Below are 15600 nucleotides of genomic sequence, written 5' to 3' on the forward strand. Positions count from 1 at the left end.
TTTAAAACTTCACTGGGAGCATTTAAGGTTTGGGCGGCAGTTAGGAAGAAATTTCAAATAAGCAGGATACACAGATACACCCCCTTGGCTAAAAATGATCTATTGCCTGAAATTTTCCAGATGAATATATGAAAATTATTAGAAGGAGGGGAGGGTGTAAAAACAAACACCTGACATCTTGTACATACATATTGAAATGTATATTGTTTAAATGTATTTATTGCAAATATATTGTGCGTGCTGGATGTCTAAAATAAAGATTTAAAAAAAAAGGAAATATGGAGCAGGACATTGCGCTATTGGAAAGTCGGTAAAAGTAACGTTTCAGTGCGCAATTCCCTTGTAAATATACCCCTTGGTCGTGGGTGTGCCCCCAGCAACAAATGACATACGTAAGCGCTCCTAGCATTGAGACAAACGTCTTCCCGGTACTCGATTGCGATTGATTGAACTCGTACGACTTTTATTGTAATAAATCCCGTAATTGTGGTTTCATTTTCATCCCTGCCAGTGACATTTAGCATGCATTGTTAAATAGAATGTGCAATACATGAATAATTACTGTTGTAACAATTAATGGCTCCGCCCTCGGCTAACCACCAGCTGTCTTCGCCACTATAAAAGGCAGCACAAACAACAGCACGCCAACCTTTACTGCTGTGCGCGTTTTCTGCCGGTGCTGTTGTGAAGGCTTGAGCTCAGTTTAATATATAGAAACTACCTGTCCTCCGTGAATTATTGAGATACCTAAAAACTCTTGCGAAGAACTACAGAATGTATTCATCTCGATTAAACAGCAGAGCTGACAGTCACTTTCGCGCTCAAGAGCAACATGAACTGGAGAATCTAGGAAAGAAAGCCTGGGACAACCCGGGTTATAATGGATCGCCATCGACGTCTTTGAAAATCAGAGCCATTTACAATCCCAAACCCATTTTGGAAAATCCATATGAGAATATCAGTAATATGGGAGACCCCCCTCCTTATCAAGAAAGTATGGAACAGAGGACTACGAATAAAAACAGCTCGTGTTTCGGCTGCATCTTCCATGTCTTCAAGGGAATTAGAGGTAAGAAATAACTTCAAAATTGCACGGCGGAAAGGAAAGGAGGAAGGGCTGAAAAATATATGCAAAATTAATGATGTATATTACGGACATTTACGAAAAAAATTGGTTTAATGTGTTTATCGAGGAGTTTCGTGTTTTTTCACAATCAGGTTTTAAGATTTAATTTTCTTTGGTTGAAGATAAAACCTTAATGGTTTAAATATCTCGGCATACATGAAAGTACAGAGCCTCAAATGAAGCAGGCGCCCGTGATTTATATCATCGTGATTGGACAACTCTTCAAAGAAAGCAAGCAAAGGTGAATGTTGAAAATGATTACTGTGCTGATTCTATTATTAGTTGTACTGCTTGTTTGGAGCTTTGCCTTTTCGAAAAGAAAAAGAATAGTGCACTTTCAAAAAGGCAAACAGTTTATTGAATAGAACTCTTCCGGGTAATCAATCACATGTACATTTCTCCCTTTTGTTGTGTGTTATTTTTGCCTTTCAGTCAAGTGCATATTGCCACCTGTTCTCTTGAATAGGTAAAATCGGATTTATAATTGGACGATAAACCACATTTTGCATCGGGTCTATTTGTCCCCTCAAGCAGGGAAAAATCCCATTTTGTTAATATTAAATTTACATAACTGCTTGTTGAACTTTTCATGAACAATCATTGTGTCAACAGTAAACCAGCTCACTGGTAACAACTTTTTATATTTAAAAATCGCGTATACATTCAATCAATCTATCAATCATGGTATTTATAGAGCGCACTACATACCTATGAGGGTCTCAAGGCGCCGGGGGGGGGGGGCGGGGGGGCTGCTACTGTTCGAAGAGCCAGGTCTTGAGGAGTCTCCTGAAGGTTAGGAGGTCTTCGGTCTGCCGCATGTAGATGGGGAGGGTGTTCCATGTCCACAGTTTATTGAATAGAACTCTTCCGGGTAATCAATCACATGTACATTTCTCCCTTTTGTTGTGTGTTATTTTTGCCTTTCAGTCAAGTGCATATTGCCACCTGTTCTCTTGAATAGGTAAAATCGGATTTATAATTGGACGATAAACCACATTTTGCATCGGGTCTATTTGTCCCCTCAAGCAGGGAAAAATCCCATTTTGTTAATATTAAATTTACATAACTGCTTGTTGAACTTTTCATGAACAATCATTGTGTCAATAGTAAACCAGCTCACTGGTAACAACTTTTTATATTTAAAAATCGCGTATACATTCAATCAATCTATCAATCATGGTATTTACAGAGCGCACTACATACCTATGAGGGTCTCAAGGCGCCGGGGGGGGGGGGGCGGGGGGGGGCTGCTACTGTTCGAAGAGCCAGGTCTTGAGGAGTCTCCTGAAGGTTAGGAGGTCTTCGGTCTGCCGCATGTAGATGGGGAGGGTGTTCCATGTCTTGGCGGCGAAGTGGGAGAATGATCTGCCGCTGGAGGTCACTCTACGGATGCGTGGGACGGTGGCAAGGGTGTGGTCAGCGGAGTGGAGCTGGTGGGTAGGGGTGTAGAAGCTGAGTCGGCTGTTGAGGTACGCTGGTCCTGTGTCGTGGAGTGCCTTGTGTGCATGAGTGAGGAGCTTGAAGGTTATCCTCTTGTTGACGGGAGCCAGTGCAGGTCTCTCAGGTGGGGTGTGATGTGGCTGCGGCAAGGGATGTCGAGGATCTGGCGTGCGGAGGTGTTCTGGATGCGTTGGAGCCGTTTCAGGAGTTTGGCCGTGGCTCCTGAGTAGAGTGCGTTGCTGTAGTCCAGTCTACTGCTGACGAGGGCCTGGGTGACCGTCCTTCTAGTTTCGGTGGGGATTCACTTGAAGATCCTGCGAAGCATGTGGAGGGTGTTGAAGCTGGAGGAGGAGACGGCGTTGACCTACTTCATCATGGAGAGGGTGGAGTCGAGGATGACCCCAAGGTTGCGTGCGTGGTCGGTGGGTGTGGGGGGTGCTCCTGGTGCAGTCGGCCACTAGGAGTCATCCCAGGCCGAGGGGGTGGATCCAAGGATGAGGACCTCCGTCTTGTCCAAGTTCAACTTCAGTCGGCTGTTTCTCATCCAGTCGACAACAGCCTTCATTCCCTCGTGGAGGTTGGTTTTGGTGGTGTGGGGGTCTTTGGTGAGGGAGAGGATCAGCTGGGTGTGGTCGGTGTAGGAGATGATGTTGAGGTTGTGCCTTCGTGCGACGTGGGCGAGAGATGCCATGTAGACATTGAACAACGTTGGGTTGAGGGATGAGCCTTGGGGTACGCCGCAGATGATCTTGGTGGCTTTGGAGCGGAAGGGGGGGAGGCGGACGGTCTGAGTTCAGCCGGAGAGCAAGGAGGTGGTCCAGGCCAGGGCCTTCTCCTGGATTCCGGCGTCGTGGAGGCGTGTATGTAGTGTGTGGTGGCAGACCGTGTCGAAGGCGGCTGACAGGTCCAGGAGGATGAGGGCTGCAGTTTCTCCATTGTCGAGCAGGGTCCTGATGTCGTCGGTGGCGGCGATGAGGGCGGTCTCGGTGCTGTGGTTGCTGCGGAACCCGGACTGGGCCGGGTCGAGGATGCTGTTCTCCTCGAGGAAGCTGGTCAGTTGTATGTTGACGGTTTTTTCAAGGACTTTCACCGGGAACCGGAGCAGGGAGATGGGCCGGAAGTTATTGAGGTCCTTGGGGTCCACCTTGGGTTTCTTGAGTAAGGCGATGATCTCTGCGTGCTTCTAGCTCTCCGGGAAGGTCGCTGTCTCGAAGGATATGTTGATGGTTTTCCGCAGATGGGGTGCGATGATGCTGCTGGCTTTGTTGAAGATGTGGTGTGGACAGGGGTCTTCCAGGGATCCGGAGGGGACTGTGTTCATGATCTTGATGGTGTCGTCGTCGGTGAGGTCAGTCCAGGCGAGCAGGCGGTTGGTGCGGGTGGTGGTCGTGGGAGCGGGGGTCTCAGCGGTTGCCGGATTGGTGATGGCGTTGAAGCTGTCGTGGATGTCAGTGATGTTGGAGCTGGCGTTGGAGAGTTCCTTCACGATGCTGAAGAGCTCTTTGTTGTTGTGTGCGTTCCACAGATTTGTACTCTTTAGGTCTTGCTACATACAGCATTGGTTGTATTGTCACCTGACCTATTGTTTCCAATAGTTAACATATACTTCGAGAGTTAGTTTTGGCTCAGCCAACTTCAGCAGCAGCTTCATCCATTGGTTAGTTGTGTTCTGCTTCTTTAACCCTTGAGGGTGGCATTGTCAACCACATTTTGCCCATAGGCGATTATCTCTCGCAGCTCATGTTATTGCCATTTTCTGCCTCCTAATAACTCCTTGCAATGCAATCAGGGCACAAGTTGGGGATACACGCGGGTGCACGAAGTCCCACCACTATTTTCACAGGTTGGATGCTGCCCACCCAGCATGAAGCGTGCCTCACTGAAATATGCTGAACTTGTCCCGGTGTAATTTTCAGGCACCGAGACACATTCAGCAGCACGCCAGCACCGTGCCTGCTTTCTTTCAGAGAAGCAACATGCAGGCCGGGGGATGGAGGGGGGCCTTTAATATTTCAGACTCCAGCTGGGCCCATAACAAAGGCCAAATTTAAGCAGAGCATCACACATAAATGCAAGGGATGGGAAACAGAGGCAGACATCCTGTTACCTTTTCACAAATACTTAAGAGAGACATGCTTTTCACTTTGTTTAATCCCAGTATATAAGAGATATACACGCACCGTAAAAATGTCAAATGTGCTAGTCTGTCCCAGTATTAACACAAATAAAATGTTAAATACCATTATTTTATTTTTTATAGGCACTAATCATCCCAATGCAGGGTGTCAGAGCACTTTATATCACACATGCACATTATACATTGACAAAAATTGTATACATTTGAAAATCAATGTACATCATGTGTTACATAAGACAGTTAGGGTAACAAGGCGAAGGAGTCACATGTCCTTTATGGCTTGCTGTGCTATATTATGAGGATTACAATTTATGAACTGCAAGGAACAAAATGACATCTGTGTTAAAAGCAGTAATCCACTTACCTAGCTAATAAAAATCAGTCATCTGCATGTTAGATGATGTGCTTTGCAGGAGACACATTACCCACAATGCTACTTCAATTCAAAACTGGGACTAGAGAAAACATGGATCTCTCCAGCTAACACATTACCCTCCAAAATTACCATACCATTATTATTGTTCCTTGGGATTTACTGGCGCACAAAGATCTCTGCAGCAGGCCTTAACCCCATAAAGTATTTAAAAATGCAGACTTAGCAACCAATTAACCAGAATATATTTACTGTCACATTTCTCCTTGTTGTCATTTTTTTGTGGCAGAGATTTTACAAAATAATTGTGTAAGTTGAGGCTCACATTCTGCGTCAGGAGATGTGTTACTTTTTTGGCACGACCCCAATGCAAACTCTCAATTTGTAATGCAATCCAATGTACTTATGATAGACCTGCGAAACATGAGGTGTTAAAACGTGATGTCACTTCTTATGATGTCACTTGCTGGGAGGTTATGGATTGTATTGCCACTTACTGTGATGCATCACTGTGATGTGACTTACATACTGCCTAACTTGGTTAGTCCCGCCACTTCTTTTTTTTTAGGATTTCTGCCTGATTGCAATGAATGAGAGACTACTTCATCTCCCTCCCTCTACCCTGTATGCCGAGTTGCTATCTATCGCTCATTACTTCCGGTTACTTTCTGACATCGCTCTGTCACTACCCAGCCTATCTTGCTGTGAGCAAATTGTTTCCTGCTCCCCCTTAGGTGCCATCGCTCTTTGCTGCTGCTGCCTCACTTTTCGTCCAGCATCCTCACAACCGTGTTGTTCTTCACAATCTCTATTTTCTCTCCCCTCCTCATTTTCCTTACTTTCTCTCTGTCTTCTTAGAACAATGCTGCATACCAATATTCTTCAGCCACTTCCTGGTGTCCTGTATCCAGTTGGAGTCTGGATGCAACCAAGACAGCTAGCTTCTCCACGCCAGTATTGTCTTTGCCAGTGCTTGTATAATTGCTGTGTAGTAATTGACAAATACAGTAGATATATTTTAGATCAGTCCACATGCTTATAGCAACATTTTTTCCAGCCCCTTCATCTCTCCCTTGCAGCATTGCTTCTCAATCCCGAGATATCTTCACTGTCACATCTCTCCATAGCTTTTGCATCTCTTCATTGCTTCTCTCCACACCAGCCCATATATCTCTTCTCGGTCCATTCGCTCTGCATCAGCCCCTGTATCACTTCACTGCTGCATCTCTCTATAGTTTGTGCATCTCTGTATTACTTAAACTCATCAACGCAGGCCATGTACCTCTAAACTGTCCATTCTCTCCGCAGCACTCTTGCATATCCACACTGGCAACTCTCGGCACTGACATATCGCTCCACAGCCCTTTCATGTCATCATTTGATCAGCTCTCCACTGCCCCTTAATATCTTCATTGCCTTCTTTTTCCAGAACCCCTGCATCCTTTTTCTGTCTCTTCATAGCACCCCTTTGTAAATGTTCACTACCCCATCTCTCCCACAAACCCTGAATCTCTTACTTTTCACATCTCTTCACTTCCTCCTATCCCAAAACCTTGCATTACTTCTCCTCCACCCAGTGGCGTAACAAAACTTGAGGGGCCCCCCTGCAAGGTACATGGAGGGGCCCACTCCAGATTCAATCAGGAGCTCTAGGCCAGAGTACTGTGCTGAAGTGGTCCCCTGCAGCTCAGGGCCCCCCCCGCATAGCGGGGGGCTGCAGAGGCCTGTGTTACGCCCTTGGGCAAAATGGCAATGACCAAGTGATGTTACGGCAAACCAGAGGTCTTGGCTGGCATGGCTGATCCTAGGAGGAGAGCGCATATTCACCTGGGTGGAGTTGGTGCCCCGAGGGGTGGTGATTGCTCCCTGAGTTGAGGTTATGGGGACTGGCTAGCCTGCCCACTGCAACAATAGAGTTTTGGTGGGCTGATGACGCCACACCAATGCCGCGCCAACAAGGGGAACAGGGCTTTGTCCCCCTTGCTGCATTCTCCTTCTGGCAGAGGTGTAGTGCTCTCACCTTGAATAAGTGTTTAAGAACACATGGTGTACCGTCGAGGATATAGTGATTCCTTCACTTGTGGAAACTTTCCACCTGGATTTTTGGCATTCGGATTCATCCCTTGGATGTTTCTCGTTTATAATTCTACTAGCAGCCTGTCCCGACCTTGTCCGGGTATGAAATGCTGCCGGCCAGTAGTATATTTTTTTGTAGGATTTCGTTTTGATAGCATTTCTTATCTGTGACAGGCCTGTGAAACGCTCCGATTCACAGTGCACTGCTGATGCACTTAAGAGTGCACGTTCAGTAGTGTGTGAACTCGAGTTTCCCTACTTTATTTTTCCCTGCAATATTATATAGCGCGAACTCGACAACATGGCATGAGCACAATTTACAATACAGAAGAACACATTCATTTGTGGTAGGCACGGGGAGACAAATCGATTTACCTGGAATCACAGGATGTTGAACTGATGCCGAGATTTGAACGTAGCTCCCCAGCTCTAAAGTTCGCAATTCTAGAACTTGTGGCGGGAGGTGTGTCTAAAAGTGTATGTCGATGCTGGCCATCAATGAGAGAGACCTGTGCATTTTTCAAATGGGTGGTGAAAAAATATGAGTATGTTGCTGGAGATGTGGGCCGCCGTGCCACCAATGTACTTACCGGGGGAGGGTAAACACCCATTATTCCGCAACTTTCTTTCCGCATACCATCACTCCGCATACTTTATTACGAAAGTACCATGACTCCGCAATGCCATTATAACGCATGACATTACATTTTCTATGCTTTTACCAAGCATACATTTACAATTGAATTGTAAATGCATGAATGGTAAAAGCATGTTTTTTTTTAATGTTTGGATAAGGTAAGTATGGATATAGGGGTATATGTTTTGGGGTACTGAGGTATATGTTTTGGGGTGTTTGGGTATTTTAAGGGTTCATATATAGTTTTGGGTTATGGGGTACAGGGGTAGTTTTAGGGTTTAGGGATAGGTATGGGTTTTGGGATACAGGGGTATTTTTAGGGTTCAGGGCTAGGTTTGGGTTTTGGGGTATAGGGGTATTTTTAGGGTTCAGGGGTAGGTTTGGGTTTTGGGGTACAGGGGTATTTTAAGGGTTCAGGGCTAGGTTTTGGGGTACAGGGGTATTTTTAGAGTTCATGGCTAGGTTTGGGTTTTGGGGTACAGGGGTATTTTAGGGTTCAGGGGTAGGTTTGGGTTTTGGGGTACAGGGTTATTTTTAGGGTTCAGGGCTAGGTTTGGGGTTTGGGGTACAGGGGTATTTTTAGGGTTCAGGGGTAGGTTTGGGTTTTTGGGTACAGGGGTATTTTAAGGGTTCAGGGCTAGGTTTGGGTTTTGGGGTACAGGCAATGTTAGGGTTCAGGGGTGGTTTGGGGGTACAGTGGTATTTTTAGGGTTCAGGGCTAGGTTTGGGTTTTGGGGTACAGGGGTATTTTTAGGGTGTAGGGATAGGTTTGGGTTTTGGGGTACAGGGTATATTTATAGGGTTAAGATGGGTTAGTGTTTGAGGGTGTTGTGGTATTTTAAGGAGTAAGGGTGGGTTATGATTATGGGGTGCAGGGGTATTTAAAGGGAGCAGGGTAGGATTAGCATATGATATGAGACATGGCATGAAGGGCGGAACGTACCACACACCCCCAGCGTTTGTCACGCCCCCAGCACACGTCCACAGCACAACGCAGACACGCCCACAAGGGACTAATTTGCTGGCACGGTTCTTTTACCTTTTAAATGTATATGGTGGGCGTCTGCATAGCCTATGTCCTTCTGCTGCAAATGCCCTTTCCATAGCTGTATTGGGTGTTGTGATTGGTGCTGTGGTTCCTGACATTACCCGCCTCAAAGGTTTGGGCTCTCTCTTTATTATATTAGTATAGATGTCTTGTATCAGCATCTTTTTTGTTTTTTTTTGTATTCAGGGCCCCGAAGAGGCCGAAAAGCATTGACCTTTCACTTAGGAAGAGCCCCGCAATATATATTATTAGACTACTAGTACAGTCATAAGGAGTTATGGCAAGGTGCTGATGCTTTAGTACTCTGTTAGACTCTTTGGCTACTTCTGGGTGGAACAAAATTTGGGCTTTTTATGTAACCACCATTTTCTGAATATTAAGGAATCAAGAACGAAATGAAGGATCCTTAAAGTAAAGAGGAATGAAAGGATTATATATTTAATTCAGGAATACTATGTATGTGTAAATTGTATAATGTGATTGTACATACACTTGTGTATATAAGGGTAGTTATTTGTATTTTTACTTTTTTGTATCAGTATCAGAGACTTGAAAACAACAATACAGATTGTACAGGTTTGCATAGACAGGCGTAAGATATTCAGAAATTGATTTTTATGGAAATAAATTCATTATCCAGTGAAAATTGATTGTTTCATTGTTATTCTATTGTATTGTACACTAATTTATTTCTTCGGTCACCACAGTTTTTATGTTCTAGCATTCTCATTTTGGGCTCTTCTGGACACCCTTCTGACCTATAAATACATGGGACGCCGGCCACAAACGCAGACAGGGACCCACAACTGACCGCCTCTCAAACGCCAAGGGAAGGCCAGGAACCTGGGGTCCAACATGAGGCCCCAACACCTACATATCCTGACCAGTGGGTACTGTTGTGGATGAGTGGAAGTCAGCTTCTGACACCGGGGCTTTGTTGCACCTAGCCCCTGGGGGGGTTCGTCCACCAAAAGACTTTCTGAGGCCAAAGGTGGCTCCACCTCATGGGCAGAGTGGATAGCTAACTGGACCAAGGTCCTGGGCACCGACAGTGTGGTTCACGATCCTGGAGCTACAGGGCTTGGGAAAGAGACCGCACATAGGGGATAGGGTGTACTGGCCGCATACTTCAATCATCAACCACAGAGGCCACAAGCCTTGGCACCGCTACTGACCGAGAGGGGGAGTCAGGGGTAATTGTGCCTGTGGGTGTGGGCTGTGCTCACCTTCCTGGGGCTGGCCCACCACGGCGACTCAGACTCGACATTCAGGGGGCAGGTGAACCAGCCTGCTGGGTGCGGGGGACTGCAGGGGGCTAGGCTCCCAGGTGGGCGGCGGTGGCTGACCCTCATGTAGGACGACCCTTGTGCACTTGACAAAGAGCCAGCACAGACTTGGGTCATAAGGATGAACCCGTATGAGACCAGCGTCACAAAGGTACTCACCAAACCTGCAAGAATCAGTCCAGCTGCGGATGCTCAAAAGGGCAGAGAGAATACTGAGGACCAATGTTCCCTCTAATTTTTTTCCCTCTGTGTGCGGCAGTGGAGGGTCTCTGTGTGCTGCACCCATGGCTATGTGCGCCAGGGCCCAGACCACGCACGTGCGTGTGCAGCACCAAATGTCACTCTAAACGTTTACTTAAAAAAGTGAAAAGATGGTGCATTTTCAGCCACATATCACCACTCTGATTTTGCAAGCAGTAAAGCAATTCATGAATGAACTATACCTCCAAGTCCTGACATAGTGAAAGTCCATGCTAAACATCTCTTGGAAAAGGAAAGATAACAAGGGAAAAGAGGGGCAGAGACTAGGCCAACAACGATAGAAGAGTCGAAAGAGGGAAAAGACAGAGAAAGCGAGACAAGGGTAAGGTGGAGGCAGAGAGGGGAAACAAACGTAATAACAGACTACCACTTGCAGGAGGAAGAGGGCAGAGATTTAATTGTAATTGTAATTTATATTTATATAGCGCATTATCACCAACGGTCTCTAAGCGCTTGCTTTGGGAACCCGTCCTGGTTTTTCCCTGTGAGATAACCCGTACTGGGCACCCCCAAGGTGAAAGCCAGGCATCCCGCCGCGGGGGTCCATAGTGGAGATTAAGCAAGCTATATCCCGGAGTGGCAGAGTGTGAACCTGTGATTCGATCAGGCACCGAAGCGAGAATTATCGAGTCCGTGGACATTTTGGGCTCAAGACCCTGCCGCGTCGGGAATTGAACCCTGGTCCCGGGTCTGACCTCTGCTTCATGGTCTGCCTCTTCTAATCATTGAGCCACACTTCTCCACAGAAGGAGAAAAGAGACAAAGGACGCCATGGAGGAGCGGAAGGAGAACGACTGAAGGAGAGGAGGGGAAGGAGGACTGGTCGAAAGACTGGTGGATGCTGCCAGCAATCATGAAGCCGCCGGCTACAACTCAGGAGATTTGTGGCTGACCGGGTGAACATTTGTTAACATAGTGCTGGGAAATAGGAGGGAGGGAGGATGGTGGTGGAGCTGGGTCTCTTACTTTTTTTGTTTGGTGGTTTATTTTCACTCTCTTGCTGACCTACCTCGCTTTGAGAATATCCTAACTCCACAACTTAAATTTGCACCATGAGATGATTGTGTCCCAAGGAAGACATGATACCCTATTAAAAGAGAACAGCCAACCAATAGAGAGAGGGTTGCAGGATGTTACGGAGGTGGCAATGGTATAGACATACTATCTCCATATCTAAAGCATGCTCACAAAGCGGTGACCGGATATAAGGATAACCAGGACCAGAACCCTACGTTCCTGAGGAGTTACTATACACAGATACATATACAGGAGTTATTATATACAGGTAGACTTTCCTGGATTTTTGGGGAGTTTCTTTTTCTAAGGGTGCCAGTGGCATTATCCCGGTAGACTGGAAAGGCAGAAGACGGACCCTGATGAACACCATTCTAACCTTCAAGTAGATTGAGTGAAGAGACACTGATTCTTGTGCACTGGTGAAATTTTGCCTTACATTATCTTTTTTTTACTCTTTGTGTTTTTTTTTTCATCCTGCCATTAAAGCAAGCCATCATTCACAGATTTGAAAAGCCTCTGAAGTCTTACTTCTGTCTATCCCTCCACAGTGATCTGCACAGCAAGAGCTCACAATTCTTTGTATTTTATTGGTCATGAATTCACAGGGAGGTGGATAGTGGTTTGTTGTTGTTTTGGTCAGTGTTGGTTCTCGAAGGAAGGAAGTGGAGTTTGAGTGTGACCTGTTAAGTGCAGCCTCTTCACGAGCTGCGATTAACATGAATACTTAAACAAAAGTTCTCATATCTGCACGCAGCTCGCTTTACTAACAAATCAATATAGCAAGTTTAAAAACACGGCGTTTGCTTTTTAGGGTAATCTGCCTTGTTTGCAGACTTGTTGTATTGTTCCGATTGTAAAGTGTGGCTGCGCGCAGATTGAGTGCTTTTTGTCTAAGTATCCATGTTAATCGCAGCTCATGAAGAGGCTGCAATTAACATGGATAGATCAGCATTGGCATCCTCTCTGTCCCATTCATTTCCTCTCTAAATCTCTCTTTTCCTTCAGTACCAGGATCCACAGCGGAGAGAGATCTTAAACTTGAATTCCCCAGCAATGTTAGCCTTGCACGCCGTTTGCATCGTCCATGTGAACAATGACACTTTCAGTGTGTCTGCACATTGGCGTCCTGCAACTCCTTTCCGACTCCGTTTAGACAACCACCAGGGAATTTCTAGTCACTGAAACCAGCCGTATGAAAAGGAGCCTGTTCTCTTCCAAACGCTCAATTTCGGCGCCTATTAAGATTTACAGGCACTACATAAATGTATTATGTATTATTTATTTGAGAGTTTTATATAGAGCTAGCTAGACCCAAAGGTATCAGAGCACTTTACAAAGATAAATGTTCACATCAAAGATAACAAGTCTATACAGAGCATCCGAGTGAGAGCGCTTCACAACAGTAAATGCCCACAACATGGATAACAAAAATAGTAGACATTTATTATAGTGCTAGCTAGACCTGAAGGCATCAGAGCGCTGATGGTATGGCCTTAGCCACATCACCTGATATCCTAGCGCTATGCCTGGTCTCCAGCACCATAATCGGAGTTAGTTCCTAACCCTCACATGGCACATACATGTAAAGGCAACAACTGCATTCTCACACCACAGATTGCTTGCCTCCTACATAATCACGCTTCTGTACCAGACTTTTTCTTAGACACTTAGAATACATCAATGATCTTCCTTGACTTTATTTCCGTCCAGTCAGCTGTGATACTGTCAATTTTGTTTCCATACATGCAGCCTCTACATGCATTTTTCACACCAATGAGTTACTTGTGCGTTCTGTAAATCACAATGAAAGTACAGCACTGCGTCTCACCATTCAGTTCCTGCGAATCTGTCATACATGTTTTGTGAAGGAATATGTCCCAGAGCAATTCGACCTTGCTGCTTAAAACAAATATAACCACTTCTTGACTCCTTTACATCAACCGTTAATATTGGTGGAGTCTCCTGACATGGCCCTTCTAAGCCATGGAAGTAATACCCCTGACTTTCATATACAGGTTATTCCTGACTTACTTAAAAGCTTTGATCCCAGGGTAACTTCACTACATTCTTATCCCACTCAACATCTTGCTTAGTAAGTTTTAGCATCTAGCCCATGTACATTAAAATAATTTTTAGTCCATTTGCACATTTACTCACTAATTCCAAGGTGACACATTTTAATAATTATGTTTTTGTATGATACCATATCAAACGTCTTTGGAAAAGTCCAATCTTACAGAATGAGCCTATTTTGTGATCAACATTTTCAATGACCTCTTGAGAAAAAAAACTCAGTATGCTTGTTTAATGGGACATACTACTAGTTCAGCATCCAGGCTGGGTTTGCAAATAATTATTAGCGATTTTAGATGTTACAGATCCATACCAAAGGACTGACTCCCTCACATTTAGTAAAAAGAAAGAGGAATACTATTAAGGTGTCAAGCTCTGACTTCACCCATTCAACTGAACAGTTATTAGGTATTAGTTGCAGCCCCTTCACGAGCTGCGACTAACATGGATACTTAAACAAAAGCACTCAATCTGCCCGCAGCCTCGCTTTACTATCAAAACAATACAGCAAGTCTGCAAACAAGGCAGATTATGCTAAAAAGCACACACCATGTTTTTAAACTTGCTATGTTGTTTTGTTAGAAGCGAGGCTGCGGGGGGGATTGTGTGCTTTTGAAGAGGCTGCACTTAACATGAATACTTAAATAAAAGCACACAATCTCCCCTCCCGCAGCCTCGCTTTACTAATGCAAGAATACAGCAAACAGTGCGTGCGCTTCAGGGAAATACAAAAGCACACGCAGAAAAAACAAAAGGACAGCAAGTGGCTACATTAGAACACGTACCTCCGCTCCCGAGTGGTCACTTCCTCCCCATCCTACCCAATCAGGAAATGCCCATTTTTTGCGCCGCGTCCCTTTAAAAAGAGGCGGTGGCACGATTATTCTCGTGGGATGTGCCCTCTGTGCGCGCTCGACATATGGGACTGCGCGCTCGGGGGTAGAGAAGTGTGCGCGGCGCTCAGCTTCTTGGGAACAGTGCTTAGATAATAATAATAATAATAATAATAATAATAATAATAAAACCATTTGTAGAGTGCCTGGTTACACTCAAAACAGTGTGTCCCCGCGCTGTGGATACGATCCGCCCCAGAGAGCCCACCACTGAAAAGAGCAATCAAGACTGTGACAGGCTAAGCACATGCTCTCATATGCGAGGGAAGAGATGGGTCTTTAACTTTAGGCGAAACCTCATCTCATATGGTTCCATTCGTAGTTCAATGGGGAGTTTGTTCCAGTGACTAGCCGCCAGATAACAAAATGATCGGCCTCCCATTCTTGCCCTAAAGATGCGGGGCACTGTGAACAACATACTCCCTAACGACCTGAGATTTCGTTTAGGGCGGTAAATGGTTAGGAGCTTTTTCAAATAGGACGGCCCTTTCTCATGGGCTATGCAATGGGAGATGCATAATGCTTTAAATAAAATGCGCTCTCTGATGGGTAGCCAGAGTAACTTCGCTAAAGCTTGCTTCCCTGATGCTTTTCTCGGGAGATTCAGCACCAAACGTGCAGCCACATTTTGGACTCTTTGGAGCTGCTTTAGCCCCTTCTGACTAAGACCAATAAACAGAGCATTTCCATAGTCTAAGTGTGGGGTAACTAGGGCGTGAATCAAAGATTTCCTAGTACTGATGGGCAGGAGGTCTAGTACCTTCCGTAAGGTTTTGAGAATTGCATAACACCTGCCTGTCACTTTTGTGATATGCTTCCCAAACGAAAGCGCTGAATCCAACAGGACTCCTAAATTCTTTGCTGTTTTTGTCGGGGCAGGGGTCTGACCTAATTCTGCCGGCCACCAAGCTGATGACCATATGGAAGGGGTTCTCCCAATTATTAGCACCTCTGTCTTATCCCCATTAAGACGTAGACAGTTATTGTTCATCCATCTTGCCACCGTTGTCAGACAGGTGGAAAAGTTTACAGCTGCCTCATTCCGGCCCTGGGTAAGGGTGATCATTAGTTGTGTATCATCGGCGTAGGTAATAATATCTACACCAAATGATTCCACTATGCGGGCAAGGGGTTCCATATAAAGGTTGAATAATGTTGGGCTCAAACTAGAGCCCTGTGGAACCCCATGCTTCAGCTGTCTAGACGAGGATTTAAATGGGGGGCAGTGGACTT

The 15600-nt window shown here is 45.5% G+C and overlaps 1 protein-coding gene across 1 annotated transcript in view; it reads left to right on the forward strand.

The window, feature by feature from the left end:
* The first annotated feature begins 680 nt into the window (after nucleotides 1-680).
* Nucleotides 681-15600, forward strand: part of PKD2L1 (polycystin 2 like 1, transient receptor potential cation channel) — a 2231834-nt gene continuing 2216914 nt past the window's right edge. Inside the window, exon 1 of the mRNA XM_078641081.1 lies at nucleotides 681-1069. Coding sequence (XP_078497207.1) covers nucleotides 775-1069 — 295 coding nt within the window. The 5' untranslated portion in view covers nucleotides 681-774. The remainder of the gene's footprint in view (nucleotides 1070-15600) is intronic.

This window comes from Lissotriton helveticus, chromosome 5_1 (assembly GCF_964261635.1).
Source record: "Lissotriton helveticus chromosome 5_1, aLisHel1.1, whole genome shotgun sequence".
Taxonomy (NCBI): domain Eukaryota; kingdom Metazoa; phylum Chordata; class Amphibia; order Caudata; family Salamandridae; genus Lissotriton; species Lissotriton helveticus.